The sequence below is a fragment of the Neophocaena asiaeorientalis genome, unplaced genomic scaffold, assembly GCF_003031525.2.
Source record: "Neophocaena asiaeorientalis asiaeorientalis breed wild unplaced genomic scaffold, Neophocaena_asiaeorientalis_V1.1 scaffold86, whole genome shotgun sequence".
Taxonomy (NCBI): Eukaryota; Metazoa; Chordata; class Mammalia; order Artiodactyla; family Phocoenidae; genus Neophocaena; species Neophocaena asiaeorientalis.
This window is the reverse complement of record NW_020175039.1, coordinates 5,246,417-5,266,197: the sequence shown is the minus strand read 5'-3', so window position 1 is coordinate 5,266,197 and position 19,781 is coordinate 5,246,417. Positions and strand designations below refer to the sequence as shown.

At 51.7% G+C, this 19,781-nt stretch overlaps 3 protein-coding genes across 7 annotated transcripts in view; all 3 read right to left on the bottom strand.

The window, feature by feature from the left end:
* The window catches only part of NHEJ1 (non-homologous end joining factor 1), a 76,190-nt gene extending 70,969 nt beyond the window's left edge, over positions 1-5,221 (bottom strand). For 2 of the 3 annotated variants that reach the window (XM_024763325.1, XM_024763327.1), the window contains exons 1-3: positions 5,113-5,200; positions 1,948-2,124; positions 1,290-1,502 (exon numbers count right to left, since the gene is read on the bottom strand). In XM_024763325.1, the coding sequence (XP_024619093.1) occupies positions 1,290-1,502; positions 1,948-2,124 (390 nt within the window). In that variant the 5' untranslated portion in view covers positions 5,113-5,200. Of the gene's footprint in view, positions 1-1,289; positions 1,503-1,947; positions 2,229-5,112 lie in introns of all 3 variants that reach the window. The other variant, XM_024763326.1, reaches the window with a different exon arrangement.
* Positions 5,222-5,894: 673 nt separating this feature from the next.
* Positions 5,895-12,882, bottom strand: SLC23A3 (solute carrier family 23 member 3). 3 transcript variants are annotated; one of them, XM_024763111.1, is made up of 12 exons: positions 12,697-12,882; positions 12,412-12,569; positions 12,201-12,298; positions 11,915-11,988; positions 11,401-11,586; positions 10,958-11,081; positions 10,694-10,802; positions 9,299-9,407; positions 8,700-8,805; positions 8,250-8,417; positions 7,062-7,157; positions 5,895-6,624 (listed from the first exon to the last, which is right to left on the bottom strand). In XM_024763111.1, exons 1-12 carry the CDS (start codon positions 12,859-12,861, stop codon positions 6,332-6,334), a joined length of 1,686 nt encoding a protein of 561 aa, XP_024618879.1. In that variant the 5' UTR covers positions 12,862-12,882; the 3' UTR covers positions 5,895-6,331. The 3 variants fall into 3 exon arrangements, with proteins under 3 accessions (XP_024618879.1, XP_024618878.1, XP_024618880.1); XM_024763110.1 differs by having other exon boundaries at positions 9,299-9,552; positions 11,405-11,586; XM_024763112.1 differs by lacking the exon at positions 9,299-9,407 and having other exon boundaries at positions 10,694-10,733; positions 10,958-11,050; positions 11,405-11,586.
* Positions 12,883-14,596: 1,714 nt separating this feature from the next.
* CNPPD1 (cyclin Pas1/PHO80 domain containing 1) lies at positions 14,597-19,418 on the bottom strand. The gene is made up of 8 exons (XM_024763289.1): positions 19,181-19,418; positions 18,621-18,729; positions 18,006-18,087; positions 17,721-17,841; positions 17,507-17,635; positions 16,524-16,585; positions 16,039-16,156; positions 14,597-15,804 (listed from the first exon to the last, which is right to left on the bottom strand). The coding sequence occupies exons 1-8, from the start codon at positions 19,247-19,249 to the stop codon at positions 15,259-15,261; spliced, it is 1,236 nt and encodes a 411-aa protein (XP_024619057.1). The 5' UTR covers positions 19,250-19,418; the 3' UTR covers positions 14,597-15,258.
* Between the last annotated feature and the right edge of the window lie 363 nt (positions 19,419-19,781).

Sequence of the window (19,781 nt, the reverse complement as noted above, 5' to 3'; positions counted from 1 at the left end):
GGGTCAAAAATACTAGATCAAAAACAGGGAACAGTTTATTGAAAAGCACTTTGTTCCATCACCCTATTGTTGCCAAAGCATCACACTACCTCTGGGAAACTAAAGAAGGGAGACAGGAAATGATGCCCATTTGTCTTCAGATCCCTCTGCTGATAAACCTACAACCTTAGGACCCCCAAAGAAGACCCTGTCCTCTAATGCTAAAACAAGATCTGTTTATATAAAAGGGTAGAAGGACAAGCAGAAGTAATTCCTGCAAACTAGTTCTTCACTCTAATTGCTAATAAAAGCTCTTGGGGCCTAGAAAGCTACAAGTGAGCAGAGGACATTATCTTCTGAGTCCCTGAAAATGGGCTCTTGAATCAGACCTACCTGAGTCAAATTCCAGCTCATTCATTTATAAACTGGATGACTTTGGACAAATTACCTTCAATCTCAGCTTGCTACTCTGAAAAATGGCAATAATATTTATCTTGCAGGACAGGACAGTTGTGAGGATTAAATGACAAGATAATGTTCAGAAAGGTACTCAACACTGGTATGTAGCCTACCCTACTACCAGAGTGATCTTGATAAATTACAAATTGGATCGTGTTAAACCCCTGCTTAAAGTTGTTCAGTGAATCCCTGTTGCCTTTTGGGTAAAATCCAAACTCATTAGAATCCTTCAAGATCTGGCCACTGTATACCTCATTTCTCACAGCTCCCTGTAGTCATGAAGTTCCCCCACTTGCCCCACACTTATACATCTCCACACCTCTCAGAATGCATTCATGCCTAGAATGATCTTTTTATTTTCTCCCAGTTATTTCCTACTCATCTTCAAAACTCAGCTCAGAAACTCTCTCTTCAAAAAGGTTTTTCAGATCCTCAATCATCCTGGGCTTATCTCAATCAAAGTATATACCATAATTTATCCTGTTTCCTGTCTGTCTGCCTTCTCATTAGATTATGAACTCCAGGAATAGGCTATATTGTTTTAGATCTGGACACCCAACAATTAGCCCATAGTAGATGCTTAATAAATGTTGAATAAACCAAGTAATGAATAAAGATACCCGGTAAAGCATGTAGGCCCAAACTACGCTCCTTTTGTAAGGAAAGAATGTACCAGTCAAGAAATCTTTTTGCCTTCTTTCTAGTCAAGGAAAGTTTTCTAATTGGAGACAAATGTCAAATGGGGTTTACCAAAAAAAAAAAAAAAAAAAAAAAAAACCACCTAAAGCTTCATTTCAGAAGGGGAAGCAGCTGGCATCCCTTTCCCTACCCTGTATTTGAATTGCACTTACCAGCGAAGGGCTAGCTAGGATGCAGTGGAAATTCCAATAGAATGGGAGACCAGAGAGCTCACTCCGCACCCGGAGTATCAGCGCCTCTGCCACACGATCACAGGAAAATGTAGCTTTGCCAGGGCAAGCAGTGTCCTTCAACAATGGGCAAAGCAGATCATCCAAATGACAAAGAAAAGCCGCAGGAGGAGCAGTCAGGCGCTTGTTCAGCTCCTAAGAAGAGAGCAAGCGTTGCACAGGGTGAGAGGGCTAAAAGGAAACTGACTCCCTGGTAAGTAACAGCAAAGGAAAGCTCTGGTTAACATGAAGACAGTGGGCAGAAGAGGAAGGGAAGGGAAAATAAAAACATCAGAACAGGAAAGAAGAAAACAAAAAGAAGAGAGATCAACTGGCCTACTCCACAATTCTGCCTTCCACTGAATGCACTACAGAAACACACATACACACACACGCACACACACACACACACACCCATATGGAAAGATCCTAGGGCTAGAGGCAGAAGTGCAGAACATTAATGGGAATTGTAGCAACCTAATTGGACCTTCCTTGGCTATCTATAGGCCAATGAGCTGGGTGATGTTAATGCCCCCTGACCTTCACTAGGAAAGAAATTATGTCCACTGCCACCCATAGCAGTACTTCTCTTCACACTTACCTTGGCTCGCTGGCTGATCACACTAGTGTCCACCTGTTCATGCCACACCTGTTGAAGATCTGAAACCAGCAAGGCATAGCCCTGCTTGCTGATGTAAGCCTTGGCCAAGAGGGAATTCTCGGCAAGCTGTAGCCATGCCCATGGCTGCATCAGCAGGCCTTGCTCCAGTTCCTCCATCTGCAGGAGAGTCTTAATTTAGCAAAGTGCCCCCAGGGTGTCGTAGGCCTGGGGGGACACCACTCAGAGAGTTCTCTATCAAATACATCTTGTGAAAATCCTCCCTAAGAAAACAGAAGGCATTGATTTACATTCTACCCCCTCTCCTTCACCCTCCCAGTATATAACCAGCTGAGCACCAACCTTACCACCTCTTGCCACTAAAAATCGATTTAGAATTTTGAGGGGTTTTTTTCCCATATTAAATTCCTAGAAAACATAAAAGATCTCCTTCTTCTATAGCGGTTAAGCCTCAGCATATTGGTACTAATATTTCTGCTTTCTAATAATATAACAATATGGAAACCTAAACCATTCTTGTTGCATCTTTATCACATTCCTAATAAATATGTCAATGCTATCCTTTCCCAGAGCTTCTAGAAGAAATAGTTCTTGTTTTACAAAACATCATGTCATAAGTGTCACGCGCAGGAAATTCAAATTATTTGATCATTATCTCTGGGCTTCCCTGGTGGCACAGTGGTTAAGAATCCACCTGCCAATGCAGGGGACACAGGTTCGAGCCCTGGTCCATGAAGGTCCCACATACCGTGGAGCAACTAAGCCAGTGTGCCACAACTATGGAGCCTGCGCTCTACAGCCTGCGAGCCACAACTACTGAAGCCCGCACGCCTAGAGCCCGTGCTCCACAACAAGAGAAGCCACCGCAATGAGAAGCCCGTGCACCGCAGAGAAGAGTAGCCCCCGATCGCCGCAACTAGAGAAAGCCCGCATGCAGCAACGAAGACCCAACACAGCCATAAATTAAAAATAAATAAATAAATAAAATCTAAATGAAAAAAACTCTGGAAGCTCTCAGAATTTTAAATATGTGTGTGTGTGGGTATATATATATATGTATTCCCTAAACATATATATATATATATTTCCTAAATGAATATATGTATATATGTGTGTGTGTATATATATGCATATATACATTTATATGCCCCCTAAATATATTTTTTCCCTAAATATATATACATTCTCTAAGTTAGGGATTCTTAATCTAGAGTCTATGCATGTAAACCCTCTGGAATTATGTGCAAAATTTGTGCATACCTGCATATACCCATTTGGAGGGAAGACGTCCACAGCTATGGTCAAATTCTCAAAGGGATCAATGAGACACAAATAAAGAGCTAATAACTGTGTCCAGAAGCAAGGAGAAAAGCCCCAACCCCATTTCAAGAAGACCCTGAATGACTAAGAAGTCAATACAAGGCACAGCACATCACATCACAGAGGTAGAGACCACGAATTAACTCCACTTCACTCATCCACACCCACATCCAAGGCACTGCCATCAATGATATCATACCCTGCTGCACATCCTGGAAACCAACCTTTGACTTCAGCAACTAAATTTGTAGCCTTAATCTAGTAGATGTTCAGTAACTATAGCTACTTTACAGGCAGTTTGATCATTTTTCCGGAGGGTAAAAAAAAAAAAGGGTGGACCTCCCTGGCGGTTAAGACTCCATGCCTCCACTGCAGGGGGCACGGGTTCAATCCCTGGTCAGAGATCCTGCGTGCGGTGCGGCGCAGCCAAACAAAAAAAGTGATGTAATTTCAGTTTATAAACACAAAATAAAGTTGGTGGGGGGGGGGGGGGGGGTTGGGGGGGGGGGGGCGGGCGCAGATCTTAGAATACAAAGAAAACAATGAAAATCCTTGGATTTCATTAACGTGGTTAACACGATGCTGTTCTTCCAGTCATTTTCATCTCAATCTAAGCCACTATTCTTCCAACCATAACCTAGTTTTTGAAGCGTGGCCTTGTAACATAATTTGTACAGTCATTAGACAGGTGAAATAGAACTATATATATTGTGATTTTTATCTGCAGCAGCCTCAAAACCTTGTGTTCAGATGATGGTATTTCAGTCACATTCCCACCTGCTGTTCCTACTGGGAAGAGAAGATCTTGGAATGATTAAGCTAGTCCTCACGGGACCAGAGTTCCACATTGCTCAAGGTCAGAAACAGCAAGTCGGTCACAAACAGCAAGTCGCCAAGCCCTTCTCTCCCTTACAGGCACTCCCCAGCGTGCGCTCTAAGAGTCACCAAAATTGGGTTGACTATCCGAGCCTGTCACTTCGGAAAGCCTGGAAGCTCAGGACCCTCACACAGTATGTTTTGTTCTGCGGGCGGGGGAGGAGTTTAAAATGTGGGATCTGGGATCAACAAGCCCCCTAAAAAGGTCTGAGAAATTCAGCATCAGACCTGGGTTTGCTGCTCCCACCACGCGTGTCCTGCTTTGAGGCCTCTATATCTCACCTTTCTCATGTTTCCTTCAAGGATGCCTTTAACCCTCACGTTAACCAGAGTCACCCGTTTATTATTTTGAATGAGGATGGGGAAGCGCCGAGGGCCAACAGAGCAGTGGGGTGGCCTAAAGCGGGTTGGCACCCAGTCCCGCACCTTGGCCGTAAGCCCCTCCCTCGGCGCAGTTCCTCCGCCATCCTGCAGAGGGCAGCAAAACCCCGGCGACCGTCCGGGCTGGGCCACGCCCCGCCCCTCGGTCCCTTTACCACAGCTCTACCCCAGGAGACCCGCCTGGCGTCCAGTTTCCATTCGCCCTCACTAGAAAGGCCTTCACCGTCCACGTTTCTATTTTTACAGCACCGGCTGCATGAGGCGCGGCTCGGGACCCCCTCAAAGGGCAACAAGCCGAAAACCGGCTACTTGGTGGCGCCGAGCGGCCCGCATAGGAGTACCCGCACAAACCCCGCCTCGCGTCCCGGAGGCAAGCTGCGCACGCGCGGCCCCCCGGCCCCGCCCACGCCCACCCTCGGAGGCCTGTCCCAGAACCCCGGCCGCGCGCGGGTCCCTCCTGGGAGGAAAATTCTTGGAGGAAGCGCGTTGCCAGGGCCAGCCCGCAGAGTCCGAGCAATCTCTCGCCGCCCGGCCTGGCCCTGGCCCCGATTAGAGCTCGACCCCACCTACCGTGAGCGGCCTCGAGAGCTCTCACTCTCCCCGCGGCAAGCTGGCCCGCCCGCGCAAACCGAAAGGCCTAGAGTAGGGGCATTTCCCGCAACCACGGGGAGGCGGGGTCTTGGGACACTGGGGCGGAGCCCAAGCCTGATGTGGGCGGGACATCTGGGCCCACGGAGCTGATAAACTGGATCCGTCAGAGGTGGAGGGATACCGTGGCCGGGAAAGCGAGAAGAGAGGCTGGAGGGCTCCCTGGTAGAGAGGTGGAGGGGTAGTGCCGCCCCTCAGTGTCGCGCTGGCAGAGTAGAAAGAATGCAGGACGAAGTGCAGGAGAGGGGACCCCGGATTTGGATTTGTTGATAAACCCAAAGTCATTTCCCTTCCCTACGCGTCCAGCCTTTTTTGCTGTTGTTTTGTTTTTAAATAAAACGAGGGGATTGAACTTCACTAGATATCTCTTTTGGGTCTCCACCAGCACTCGAGTTGTTTAAGAGATGAGTCTCCCAGGCATAAATCCCATGGTCTGACCTCATCCTTTACCTCTCCTGTCTCATTTCTCCCTCCATGCACCCCCAGTTTGTGCTCCATCACCAGAGAAGCTTGAAATCCTTCAACTCATCTTGCACCTTGTACAACTTACTGTTTTGCTCGAGCTGAATACTTGAGCCTAAAAAATTCTCCCCATCCCTGTTCCACAACGAAAAATTCTCTTGTTAAGGCCAGCCTCAGTGCTGCTTCTGTGTAAAGCTTTTCCCACTATCCCCAATCAGAATTCATTATTTCTTCCGCTTTGCTCCCATAGCATTGTTTTGATCTTTATTGCAGACTGCTTTCTGCTTTGGATTTTAGTTGGTAATTACATATCTTTTTAAACCATAAGTGTTTGAGAGGGCAGGGACCCTGCCTTATCCATATCTGTATTTCCAGGACCTTGCACATAGGAGGCATAATAAGTATCAGTTAGTGAATGCTGGGGTTCGAGTATAGATAGTTCACAGGCAAAATATCATTCAATCATGGCCCATAAACCATGGCCCTGCTCTGGAACAGTTGGGCCTAATTAAGAGAAGGAAAGGCAAACACACCTGTTGGGAAATGAGACCTTTAGGTGGGCCCGTGTGAAACACACACACACACATCCTCTCCCTGGGAGAAAGTAGAGCCTGGGATCTGGCTCTCCAGCAAGCTGAGAGATAGGGCTAAAGTAATCTGGAAGCTGGAGTCCTGGTAATTACTGGGACCTAAGTTCTTCTCTGCTAGACCCAGGGCACTGCTCCCCAAAGCCAGGCAGCAAGTCGGCTGTCTCTCCTGGCTCAGAGGGCACTCCTTCTTCATTCCCAGAGTCTTCGGGAAGTGGGCAGAGGCAACGGAGGGGATGGGGAATGCAGGGACACAGGTTTTGGATGGAGAAAGGAAGCTCATACTCTTGAGCAGGCTTCTCCCTGGACTTCTGAGGCATCCGAACCTCTTGGGCAGTGAAAGAAGATGGCAGCCCTTGACCTAGGCCTCGCTCAAGCTGTGTGCCTGCAAAAGAGAGGGTGGTCAGGGCTTCCCTGGTGGCACAGTGGTTAAGAATCCGCCTGCCAATGCAGGGGAAACGGGTTCAAGCTCTGGTCCGGGAAGATCCCACATACCGTGGAGCAACTAAGTTTGTGTGCTGCAACTACTGAGCCTGTGCTCTAGAGCCCACGAGCCACAACTACTGAAGCCTGCATGCCTAGAGCCCGTGCTCCACAGCAAGAGAAGCCACCACAATAAGAAGCCCGCGCTTGCCGCAACTAGAGAAAGCCTGCATACAGCAACGAAGACCCAACAGAGCCAAAAATAAAATAAATTTAAAAAAATATTTTTTTTTAATTCAAAAAAAGAGAGAGAGAGAGGGTGTTCAGGCCATTGCCCAACCCAGGAAGTGATGACTTCCTGGCCATTCCCCAGTCTGCTGGGGCCTGGCCTCAACTTACCAGGAATGGTGTTCTCTAGGAGGAAGCCCAAGAGTCCCGCCAGGAAGATGGGCTCTGTGAGCAGTGAGCGTAGTAACACATCCAAGGGGCTCCAGCCTACAGGGGGTTGGGGCCAGGCAGGAGGGGAAACTCTGATCCTATGCAAAGCCAAGGAGCCTAATACTTCCAACCTAAGCCTAAGTCTTGGACCAAGGACAGATCTTTCTGAATTGTTCCATGCCCCCCCTCCTTTGTCCTCTGCTCTCTATTTCCCACACCCAGGCCCACTCTCCCAGGAAGCATCCCCCAGCACTCTACCTAAAGGGGCTTCCCTTACTCAACCACTATCCCACCCCCACTTTGTTTTCTAAATAGCACTGCTCAACACCCTATCTTCTGAGCATACACATGCCCTCCAGATATGCTTCGATAGTTCCAGGCTCCCTGTCTCCTGAAAGTTTGGTATTAAAAGCCCCAACCTTATTTCCCATTTCTTACCTTCTGTGCTCTAGCCTGGGTTCCTCAACCTCAGTACTACTAACATTTTGGACTAGATACTTTTCTGTTTGAGGGGGCTGTTCTGTACATTGCAGAATGTTTATTAGCATCCTTCTACCCACTAAGTGCCACTAACAATCACCTCTCCCCTGCTTATAACAACCAGAAATGTCTCCAGACATTGCCAGATGTTCTCTGTGGGACAAAACCATCCTCAGTTAAGAACCACTGCTATTTGCTAAGCTAAGCTAACTAAGTTACTTGCCACTCCCAGGACATACCCTATGACTTCCTACTTCTATGTCTTTGTTTATGGTGGTTCCTCCACCAGGAATGACCTTCTCACCAAATATGTTTTTAAATCTTACCGTCCTTCAAGACCAGCTCAATGTTACTTTCTCCATAAAAGTTACCCAGATCATCTCCAACAGAAGCCATCTCTCTCACCGCCGAGCACCATAGCTCTTTATCTAAACCTTTCTAGTTATGTTTCTACACATCTCATCTCTTTTTCTACACTGTCACATCTACAGTCACCTTTTTATCCCAAGGGGCTAGCACAGTATTCAATAAATATTTGCTAAACAAATGGATGGACTATACCAAAGCTCTTCTCTGGGTGCGGGGGCCTGGAGTCCAGAGAAACTCAAGCCTTGAGCCCTTGCTTTCCCACTGCAAAGCAACTTGTCTTTCCATCCCCCCTCTTCCCACCTGTGCTCAGTAGGACTGGAGCTTCCCGAAACCATCTTGGCAGCAACAGGGCCATGAAGATGGAGAAGCCAACAATGAAGACGTTCCGCCCAGAGTCAATGTCAGCCAAGTGGAAGCTGGAGAATCCAGTAGACAGAACCACGGCCTGGGTCACCCCCAGCACCCCACCTGTCTCATACAGAAGTAATTGAAGATGTTGGGAGAGGGCTGGCACAGCAGAGAGTATTGTAGGCCAGGGCAGGTTGTAATGGGCAGAGACCACCAAGAGGCCCAGGAGCAGAGAAGGCCAGTCAAGAGGCCAAGATATGGCTGAGAAAATAGGACAGCTGACACGTACATCCATATATTAGGGAGGCTATTCAGAAAGAAAGGGTGCTGACTACCAGCAACCAGTTGGGCCCTGCTGGGGGGTACTGGTTCAATACCAGTCCTGCTGATACATCCACTCACCAAGCACAGGCAGTGGGATGGTGGTGATGAGCTGGACCAGCCTCGGGGAGAGCCCAAGCACCACGCAGAGCAGCCCCACCAAGTGGGCCACTCGCCGAGATCCAGCCTAGAAAACACAGCCACCTCCTCGACCGTTCAAGGTTTTCACCTGGCCGACACCTTCTCATCGTTTGGATCCCAACTCAAATGTCACTCTCCCAGGAAGCATCCCCCAGCACTCTACCTAAAGGGGCTTCCCTTACTCAACCACTATCCCACCCCCACTTTGTTTTCTAAATAGCACTTATCACTCTTGGAAATTATCTCTTTTTTTTCTTAAATTGTCCACCTCTCTCTCTCGAAGTCCCCAAGAGAGCAGGGACTTCATCTGACTTGCTTCTCTCTAGAACCTCAGCCCTGGTACAGTGCCTGAGGCACAGAAGGAGTTCAGTAGTGATTTAGTGTCTTCCTCACACTCCTAGCCCTTACGACTTCTAGGTACCTCTCTAAATGAGATCACTGCTGTGAAATGCCTGGCAGAGGGCTGGGCACAGCTGGCAATCAGTCCCCTTCCCTCTCCTGCACCTCCGGCTCCTCTCCCCCCACCCCCGTCCACATACCTGGAGAAGGCTCACTGTGCCCACGTTGGGGAAGCTGGATGCAGTGCCCATGGGGCTCCCCAACAGCCCGGCCAGCACACTTCCCAGACCCTCCAGGCTCAGCCCTCGGCTACAGGCATGCGGAGGTGGAGAAGGCAAATGCAGCAGCTGACCACACAGGGCGTAGCAGCCCAGGGAGCTGATGGAAGCTGCCAAGGCCATAGAGATGCCTGCAGCCAGAGCCCTGGGTGTCAGCAAGGGCCAGTCCCACTCAGCTGGGGAGGGAGAAAGAGCTGCTTTGGGGCCAGACTCACGTCTGAAGCATCCCCCTGCCTCTGACAGCCTATGACACAAGAACCCTAAAGGCCCCATTGTCTCTGAAGATAATGTCTTGGGACAAAAGCATCAAACTCAGGGTAAAGACCCATCCCTTTACTGTGGTCTACAAGGTCCTCTTTGGTCTGACCCGTACCCATCTCTCTAGCCTCATCTCCCACCACACTCTGCCTCACTTCTTTCACTCCAGATACACTGGCCTTGTTTCAGGCCCTTGTACTTGTGTTGCTGGCCACTAGAGGGCCTTTGCATATGCTGTTCTCTCCACCTAGAATGCTCTTCACTCTTGCCTTTACCCAATAAGCTCCTACTCATCTCTCACATCTCAGCTCAGTGATCACTTCCTCAAGAATGCCTTTCCTGGGAATTCTCTGGTGGTCCAGTGGTTAGGGTTCCATGCTCTCACTGCGAGGGCCCACGTTCGATCCCTGGTCGGGGAACTAAGATCCCACGAGCCACACAGTGCAGCCAGAAATTTTCTTAATTAAAAATTAAATAAATAAAAACATAAAGAGTGCCTTTCCTGAACTCTCCAATAAAGTCAGATTCCCCATTATGAACTTTCATCACACAAGGTACCCGCCCTTTTTAATTCACCGCGTGCAATTTTACATTTACTTGGGTGACTATTTAATTAGTATCTGTATTCCCCAACAGATTATAGGCTTCATGAGTGCAGGTATTGTGTCTGTCATGTTTATCACCATGTCCCCTATCACGTGCCTAGCACATAATAAGAACTCCACGGACCATTATTAAATTGATGAGAGAGCAAATTTCATATACAATGCCTCTTCAAAAGCAATCTTTGTGCACAGGTCACCAACTCAAATGTCTGTGGGAGTAAGTAACATAAATGTGTAAATTGGTTAAGGAGTATCAACATGCAGTGGTGGGGCTTACAGATGTCTCTGAACAGTAACAAAGACACCTGTGGTGAGCGGCTGGCATTGCCCCTCAGACTGGCAATTTCTCTCCCTTGTGTGTTTTGAGAATCCGTACAGCTAATTTCATTAACTCAGAGTCCGAAGAAAGAGACACCTTTATTTGAGTAAGAAGATGGAGGAGGAGAAAACCTACCTGGGTGAGGCAGCCAAAACCACGGTGCCTCGGCGGACAGCTCCCAGGGGGTGATGCTGAGACCCAGAAGGGCAGAGATGATCCACACACAAGCTACTGGGATCAGCACCTAAGGGACAAGACTGAGACGGAAAAGAACCCCTCCCCCAGAACTTTTCAAGCTAGCCTTGGAGGGGTAGACAGAAACCAAAAGGTAGGGGGCCGAGCGAGCATTCCGTGCCAGCCCTTCTAACTTCAACTGCCCCTGCCCAGACCTCCACATACCGAGAGGAGCCTGAAGACAGGGATGTGAGTGTGGGTCGAAGAGGTTGAAGCTCGCCTCCAGGGGTGAGGCGGTAACAGGCGGGCGCCCAGGTGCTGAGAACAGACCACCATGAGCAGGATAAGCCTAGGAGAGGGAAGGAGCTTTACGAGCAAGAGGAAGAAGTCATCCTGAGGTGGGGCAGTGGAGGTGGGAGTGGTAGAATACCATAAAAGGGGGTCCCGGAGAAGAAAGCCCCCCATGGAGGGGGAAGGAGGGCACCCTGGGGGTCAGTGGGAGACAAGGTGAAAGTCAGGGTGAACAAATGAATCCAGCAAAAGTCCTGGATTCCAGATCCACAAAGTGTTGTCCCTTTCAAGATGGCAGCTAAACCTGGTGGAGCCAGCATCTCTGCCCTGCCCCGCTCCCACACACCCCACCAGGCACCACGCCTCTCAGGACTTACGTACAGCGATGCCAGGCCCCAGTGAGCAGAGCAGAACAGGGCTACCTCCCTGTGGGCCGAGAGCCCTGCCACAACTAGGCTGGGGGCCAGCACCAGGGGCCCACAGTGGGGGAACAAGTGGCCAGGACCCCCGAACAGCCCCAGCATGACCTGCAGCAGCCCGGAGACCACCACGGCCCCGGACACCTGGTGGAGTGGAGAAGTGGACAAAGAGAAAACATTCTGCTCAATTGAGATGACCTCAGCCTGGACATCTTAACTAATTCCAGGGAGTTCTCTGGTGGCCTATTGGTTAGGATTCCGAGTTTTCACTGCCGTGGCCCAGGTTCAATCCCTGGTCGGAGAACTGAGATCCCGCAAGCCACGTGGTGTGGAAAAAAAAAAAATTCCAGGAGAGGTTCCCCCACCCAACTCTTTGCCCTAGAGCCTCTCAGTCCCTGTAAAGTGGAAACAAGAGCCTCCCCAGTCGGGCACCCACTCTTAGCTTTCCTCCTCCGCATCCCCATGTACTCACTTCTCGGAGAGAAGTGTTCCAGAGTTCCAGGCCGTGGCAGCCAGGTCCCCCACACAGGCGCAGCACAAGGGAGGCTGGGAGAAGTTGGGGACGTGGAGAGGAGAGAGATAAACAGGTTGGAGACCCATTGCTCTACAGTTCTGCCTGGTGCCTGACACAGCTCCAGCACCCCATGGTGCCTAACCCTCCCATCATTGCCCCATCTCAATCCTGCACCCACTTACAACTGTGTGCTCAGGTGAGCACCCAACCTCACCCTCACCCTGTGCCCTTGCTCTGTGCTCACAGTTTCCAGGTGTCCGGGTGGTCAGAGGTAGCTTCTGACTGGTCAGCACCAGACCAGGGATAAGAAACTCTAAGGATGGAGCCTGGATAAGAGGCAGCCTGTAGGAACAGCAGCCCAGGCAGGTCTGGAAACATGGGGCAGCTGAAAGCCTCCCCGAGCCTCTCCTATGCGCTGGGACCCTGTTCCCTTCTCTCCAGGGAGTTCCCCTCACCTGCTGCCCATCCAAGTTTGCAGGGCTGTAGACACGCCACATGAAAAGAGGCTGGAGGCCAGGAGCTGGGCAGGGGAGGAAGAGAGTCCTCCTGCAGGGAGACATTGAAGCAGGAGCAGGTGGGAGGCGCAGAGCAGAGAAGCCAGGACCAAGATATGCTGCAGGCAGAGGAACAGTCTTCAGAAATAGGCAGAAATACCTACTTCCAGAGGGTTTCTCATGCCACACCTCCTCCCTCCAAACACCCGCTTCAGCCAGCACCAGCTCCTGCACCTCTGCTCCTACCTGCAGAGCCAGAAGACAGCTGAGGCCCCAGGGAGGAGACCCACACACAGAGGCCCAAGAGTGAGAGGAGGGATTTTGGACAGCAGACGGCTGCGGCAGGGAAGCCATGGTACCCTGGGAGCCCACGGATCGGAGTTGTATGGCGTTGGGGGGTGATCGGCTCATGTTGCCCTGCCTTTCGTCTTGTCTTGCCTGCCCTGGAGTTAAGGAGGGAGAGTAAGAGGTCAGAGTTTGTGTGAAGTTAGCTGCCTGGAGCGGGCAGGGGGCGGGAGTGTCAATGAAGCAGAGCGAAGGGATGAGGGATTTGGGGCAGGACACGGCCCTTTCACCTTTGCCCAGCTCTTGCACAAATTCCGTCACCCATTAACCGGGGAGCCAAGTTCTGGACCCCTCCCCCCAAGAATCTCCATCTAGAGCCCCTGTCCCGGGATAGGAGTGGTGGGGAGGAAGCCTCTAAAATAGGCTGGGGAGATTTTACAGACTGTATTCCCTCCTCACCACTGCCATTTGGAACCATCACGATTACACTGCAGTTCTCAACCCTATTAGGGTCCAGCCCCGTGGACTACCTCAAAAGGAAACATCCCTACATCGTGTACGACAACAGTGACCACAACTCCGTATAATGTCCTCACTGTAATATAAAGGAGAAATACAAGTAATTTATCCCTTCAGTGTGTGAAGGCTTGGGCCCAACTAAACCAGAAGACAATGAGCAGTGCCCACCCCCATATGTGGAATCAACGTGGATGTGACAACTGCAATGCCAACTGATATCGGTACTTTCCTGATGACACGTGTACCACAGGCACTGCTGCCATTAGTGACCTGATGTTTCAAAATAGTGAACAAGTTCTTGGTAAAGTGATGAACAAAGCATAGTTTTAATTTACACAGAGGTGCATTCCTAGCACACTGAGTCTTTTTCCAAATGTGCAAAATCTATTCTGTGTTTACATGTAAAACACTGCATAATTCTAGGCTCAGATAAACAGGCTTTTCATATACGTGACGTACATCCGGTGGTTCAAAAATTGTCTCAGGAATTCTTCATAATAAGAGGTGGGGTTCCTGAGCATTTCAGGACGTGTAGCATCCTGTACAGGGCGACTACATGCCGGCGAGTTCCTTCCCTTCAAATTTTTGTCAATCAAAAAATGTCCCATAGGGACTTCCCCGGTGGTCCAATGGTTAGGACTCTATGCTTCTACTGCAGTGGGCATGGGCTCCTTCCCTAGTCGGGGAACTGAGATCCCACATGCCACACGGTACGGCCAAAAACCAAACAAAAAGCCCCATAAATTTCCAAGATGCACCCTAGGTAGCAGCACCACCCCTGCTGAGGATCTTCTTCCATGGTCCCAAATAACCCTAGTCCAGCTGGCTGCCCGGTTTTCCTTCTTCCAGTGATAACCCAGGCTTGGTCTTCTCTTTAATAATGACGACCTAACGTGTCAGACCAGAAAGACGACCACGTGTCAGACCAGAAAGGATGTCAGGAGAGAGATAAGGTGTCCTTGGGCTTGCCCTCAAGCTCATGGGGCTCCGCTGGATACTTGGCTTGGCCTCTCTCCACGAGATGTGCTTAGGGATCCACAAAGACGGTGCTCAATCAGAACTTGTGACAGACAGGGCTACGACCCCCTAGCGTGGCACAGTCACCTTCTGGGCCCCACTGCATCCAAGTCAAGCAGTGCTTGGGGCTCCAGGGTGCCGGAAGCAGGGATGAGGGAGAAGCTTGATATGGGAGCCTATGACCATCAAACAACAGGGAAGTTCTGGAATGAGGCTGAGAGAATGAGTTGCAAGATGATGGCATCAGGGAGTAGGGAGGCTGAGAAGGTAGATATGGGGAGGAGAGTTCTTTGAGGGCTGCTGCAGAAGGAAGAGTCCAAGCCACGCAACTGAAATTGTTTATTGAAATCTTGGTTCTACAAAAAGCGTGAAAAACCCAGATACAAAGCAGTGGCCAGAGAGGCCTGTGAAGAGAACACCCGGGAGAGGAACCAGAAGAGAGGGAAGCCCAGGAGCGGGAGACTAAGAGAAGGGTGGAAGACGAAAGGGCCAGGTTGCAGGTCCCAGCAGTCCCTGGCTCTTCTAGACTAAGTCCCAGGGACGGGTGTGGAGAGGGTTTCCCCGCTCACCCCACCTGCCCACAGCAGCTCCCACCGTGGGTGGCCCTGTCAGTCCCTGCCTCTCCTGCATCAGGGACATCACACAGACCATGGCCAATGTTTCCTCCCTCCCTCCCCCCATCCTAGGAAACTCAAAAGTCTAAAAGAGCCCAGGGGAAATGGAGGGACAGGGGCTCCTCCCCTGTCCACCTGTGACACGCCCCTGGTCGCTGAGCTGAAGCTTCTCCCGGCACCACCACTGCCCTGGCCAATCAGCCAGCCACTGAGGGACGGAAGAGCAAGTGACCTTCAGTCCTTCTGCCCCACAACGCCCTTAAGCTCCATCACTCAGGAGGACAGGGGACCAGCCAAGAACCCAGATCACGCTTTGCTCCTCCAGGTTCTCAGGGACTCCCAAATCCTCTTAATGCGTTCCTCAGAACCCTACCTAGCCTGGAAAAATGAAAGACTTAAGGCGGGCCAGTTCCATGATGCCGAAGAGGGAACACTGCTGGGGCTGTGGGAGCAGCGGGGCCATCGGGCTCCAAGGCCAGGGGGGAGCCAGGCCGTGGGAGTGGTACCGGGGGCTGGGGGGCCCAGTGGGGACGGTATGGTTGGGGTGGTGGCAGGTACGGCAGGCTGGGGAGTCCTTCTGGAGCTTCTGGCAAAGGGGGCAGCTGTGGAGAAGAGCGAGAGGAGCCGGAGCAGCCGGGGGAGGCAATGGTGGCGGCGCCCGTGAGGCCAGAAGGCTGCCCCAGAGTGGACGCGGCCCTACGTCGACTTCCAGGCAGCTGGAGACGTTAGCAGGAGAAGGCAGGCACCGTGGCACCGAAGCAGGTATGCAGGGTTCCGAAAGGCACCTGGAGGCCAGTCCAAGGTCTGGGGGGCCAGGTGGGGGGCTACAGGACTGCCCCAAGGACTGGTGTATTACGGCCATCGATGCCACAGCCAGGGCCACACTGCTCACATATGCCATAGCTAACAGGCAGGACACCTGCAGGAGAGGGATTAAGAAAGGTCAGTGCCCAGATCCCCTTCCCCCAAACCCGCTTCTCACTGTCCTTAACACACCCACCCCTTATTTCTGGACACCTGGACTCAAGTGAGAGCTCTCTATCACCATCTACTCCCAAACCTCATCTCCTGAGCCTTTCCGTATTTGCTTTCCATCATCCCGCCCTACACCGCAGCCGGCTCAAGCTCCCTATCCTTCCTGACCCCTCCTCACCTTTGCCAGCCACTGGCAGAGGGAGCCCAGGGCCAGCTGCCAGGCAGGCTGCTCCAGCAGCACACACAGGTCTGTGTAGGTGTACCAGCCCCGCCGGCGGCCCTGCTGCTCAGCCACGCTGCACAAAGAGGAGAAAAGACAGAGAGAGTCTGCAACCCTCCTGCAGCTGGCCCACTGGCACGCTCTTTCCCCTGGGGACCCACCAGGAAGCACTAGGGAACTTGTTAAATGTACAGATTCCTAGACTACCCGTTGATCCAGAAACTGAGAATGAGACCAAGATCTGTATTTTAAATAAGCTTCTCCCACCCTCCCAAAGGTTATTACAAAGAGGACCGCAGACAGCTTTGGGAACCACTACCTTGGGCCATTCTTTTTCCCGTCTTCTCTCTCCCCCAGTTACACACACCCTCATCTCTGTTTAGCTCCTATGGCTGAAGCCTCCCCCCAAATCCCTTGACCTTTTCCTAAATCCTGGAACCTACCAGCTCTCCAGCCAGCTCAGCACCTCAAAGATCTCCCGAGGGTCAGTGTAGAGACGCCAATCCTGTGGGTAGGAAGAGAAGAGCGTCGAACCAGGCTTGGATATGAGCCACAGTCAATTAATAACCAGACCCAGAGGAGCAAGGACAACCACTGCTACGGGTAACACTTGGCTCTTACTGTGTGCCAGATACTGTTCCAGAAGTTTTTATTTTATTATTTTTTAAAAAATATTTATTTATTTTTGGCTGCATTAGGTCTTCATTGCCGCGCACGGGATTTCTCTAGTTGCGGCGAGCAGGGGCTACTCTTCGTGGCAATGCGTGGGCTTCTCACTGCAGTGGCTTCTCTGTTGCGGAGCATGGGCTCTGGGCACGCGGGCTCAGTAGTTGTGGTTCATGGGCTCTAGAGCGCAGGCTCAGTAGGTGTGACACACGGGCTTAGCTGCTCTGCGGCACGTGGGATCTTCCTGGACCAGGGCTCGAACCCGTGTCCCCTGCACTGGCAGGTGGATTCTTAACCACTGCACCACCAGAGAAGTCCTGTTCCAAAAGCTTTTACGTATTAACTTACTTAGTCACCACATATCTGGTTTCATATTGCAGCCTCCATTAAAAGCAAGGGGAAAAAGTATTCTTGAGGATGGTCCATACTCATAGGGAGCCCAGCACCTAGGGACAGACAAAGTCTGGAAGCAAATAATCAGAGCCCAGTAAGATAAGCTCTGACCCAGAGTGTCCCCTGTGGTGCCTGGAGGATTGGTGATGAGGGATGCTCCATTTCTGGCTTCACCATGCCAGGAACCTCCAAAGGGTGTGCTTATTCCAGAAAAGCTAGAAGGGAAGACAGTAACAAGGGAAGGCACAGGGAGGACAAGCAAAAAGAGAAATGAAGAGACGGCAGAAAGCTGGGAGATAAAAGACAAAGGGTGAAAGGAATATAAAGATGGGCCAGGAAAACAGAGCGAGAGAGAATAGTTACTCACCATGGCACTCAGGAAACCCCTCTCCAGGGCATTGAGAGTGGGCACGGCCACACCCCCAGCAGCTCCCCATTCATCACTGAAGACTTCCTCCTCCTCCCCTTCATCATAGAGGTACTTACTGGCCACCATCTGCAGAGGAACCAGAGGTGGTGTCAGTAGAGCTCACACCGGGCTCCCGGCTCACCAGAGAGATGAAGGGAAGAGGGCATCTTACCATGGAGATCAGGAACAAGTCAGACGATGACACATGCTGTAGGTAGTCTGGGTTTCGATGCCGGAGCCGCTCAATGTACACCAGAGCTAGCATCATAGCACACGGGGAAATGCATGCCTCCCTGGGTGGCGAAAAGGATTAGTAATTAAACCCAAGGGTCTTTCAGCTCTTGTAACTCTTATGATGCTCATCCCTGTATCTTTACAACTTCTCCTTAGAGATAACCCTTCCCCTCTCTCTAGAGCCGAAACACTCTCACTCCATCTCTCTCTATTGCAGGCTCACCGGGACACATGGGCTACATATTTCTTCTGAAGCCTGCGAATAGGACTGGGGGCTGCCTTCTGGAGCAGTTCCACAGCGATGTCTGCAGGGGGCAGAAGGAAAACAGTGAGCAAACAACTCCTCCAAAGTTGTCCCCACTGTTATCACCCAAAACTGTATTATCTGAGGCCTTGGGGGCAGAACCATAGTAACAAAATAGACATCGAATTCTCCCACACTGAGAAGAAAAGCCCATTCCAGGTTTGAATTTCAGCTTCTTCCAGGAGGAAGGCTTATTTCCCTGTCACCTGAAATTATCTAGATTTGTTCTTTACTCTAATTCATTTGAAAAGGTACACATGCGTTGTTTCGGAAATATATGACATGTATCCTCGGAAAATTTAAAGTTTCTGGTATACAAATCAAGAATGATATAGACTTGTAAAACAGCCATGTCTCCTCCTTATCTAGGCTTAAAAAAAAAAGTGAAACACAAACCTAGTGCTTACACCAATCAAATGCACCAGCTATGAAGAGACAGTGCAGTTCCCAGGGTACACCTAGAGTCATTTTGGTGACCACTGACAACCCCATTTTCAGGCTTCTCGTTGGCCCATTCGCACAACACTGTCTAACCTGCCACAGGGCTGGAGAGCTCCTCCAAGCTACAATCAGCTTCCCAGTCCCAGCCATAATAGAGTCTCCTTCGGATCCGGGCACTCAGCTTCTGGTGTCCTGGGAGGAACTGAACAGGGCAGGAGGGTGGTGGAGTGCGAAGGGCAGGGAAGTTTATGATGGAGATCGTGGATTCCGGCTGGAAGGGGGATGCGGGGCGAGAGGCCTGCCTCACCGCTAGCGCGGCCCATGCCCCACCCAGCCCCGCATTCTCCGGACTGTTTGCCAATAGCAGTCTGTCCACGGGGGGTGGAATCCTCTTCGCTGAGGGCTCTGGAGGAGAAGTTCTCTGAGAAAGGCCCCGGCTGGCCACCTCCTACTCCATAGTCCTGTACCCCGCGGCTCACCCCCGGGGCCCAAGCAGCCAGGGCCTCGAGTAGGCACGGTTAGAGCGACTACCGCCTGGCTCCCCGGCAGAGCCATCAGGCGAGATCGCGGCCCCGCTCGGGCCCCGACGGGAGCGCCCGGAGTCCCGGCTCCAAGCGCGGGGAGGCAGGGGAGGGGGCGGGCCGCACGCTCACCGTGAAGTCCTGGAAGCCGGTGAGGGAGAATGTGCCTTCTTCGTCCAGCAGGAGCCCGGCCAGGTCCATCGCGCCGCCAGCCGCCGCCCTGCGAAGGTGGAAGGAAAGGGAACGAATTGTAAGGGGGCCGCGGAACCGCCCCTGAACGCCTGTCCGCCTGCCCGCCGGCCTCCCTCAAGCTGGCCCCCACCCTCGCCGGTGGAGCAACCCCCGCCACTGGCCAGAGGCGGCAGGCGGGGCCGGGCAGGCGGGAGCCTCTTCCTGTTCCGCTCCGGGCGGGGCTCCGGGCTCCAAGCTCCGGGATCTGGGCTCCGGACTCGGGGAGTGAAGCTCGAGGGCCAGGACGTCCACCTCACCCAGTAGAGGAGACCCGGCTTCGAGGCGCGTGTTGTGCCTTTGCCGCGCCGCGCGTCTGCCCTGCGTTTAGAGGCCGCGGGGGCGCCGCTGGCCAGTCAGCGCCCGAGACTTCCTGCCTCCCGCTGGCCCGAGCCGCCGGCCCCGACCGCCGGGAAGGAGCCGGGCTATTATTCCTGGTATCGCTGAGCCCCAGCGTGCCCTCGTCTGAGAAATCGGAACAATTCTTAGGGGACCATGGCGCAGT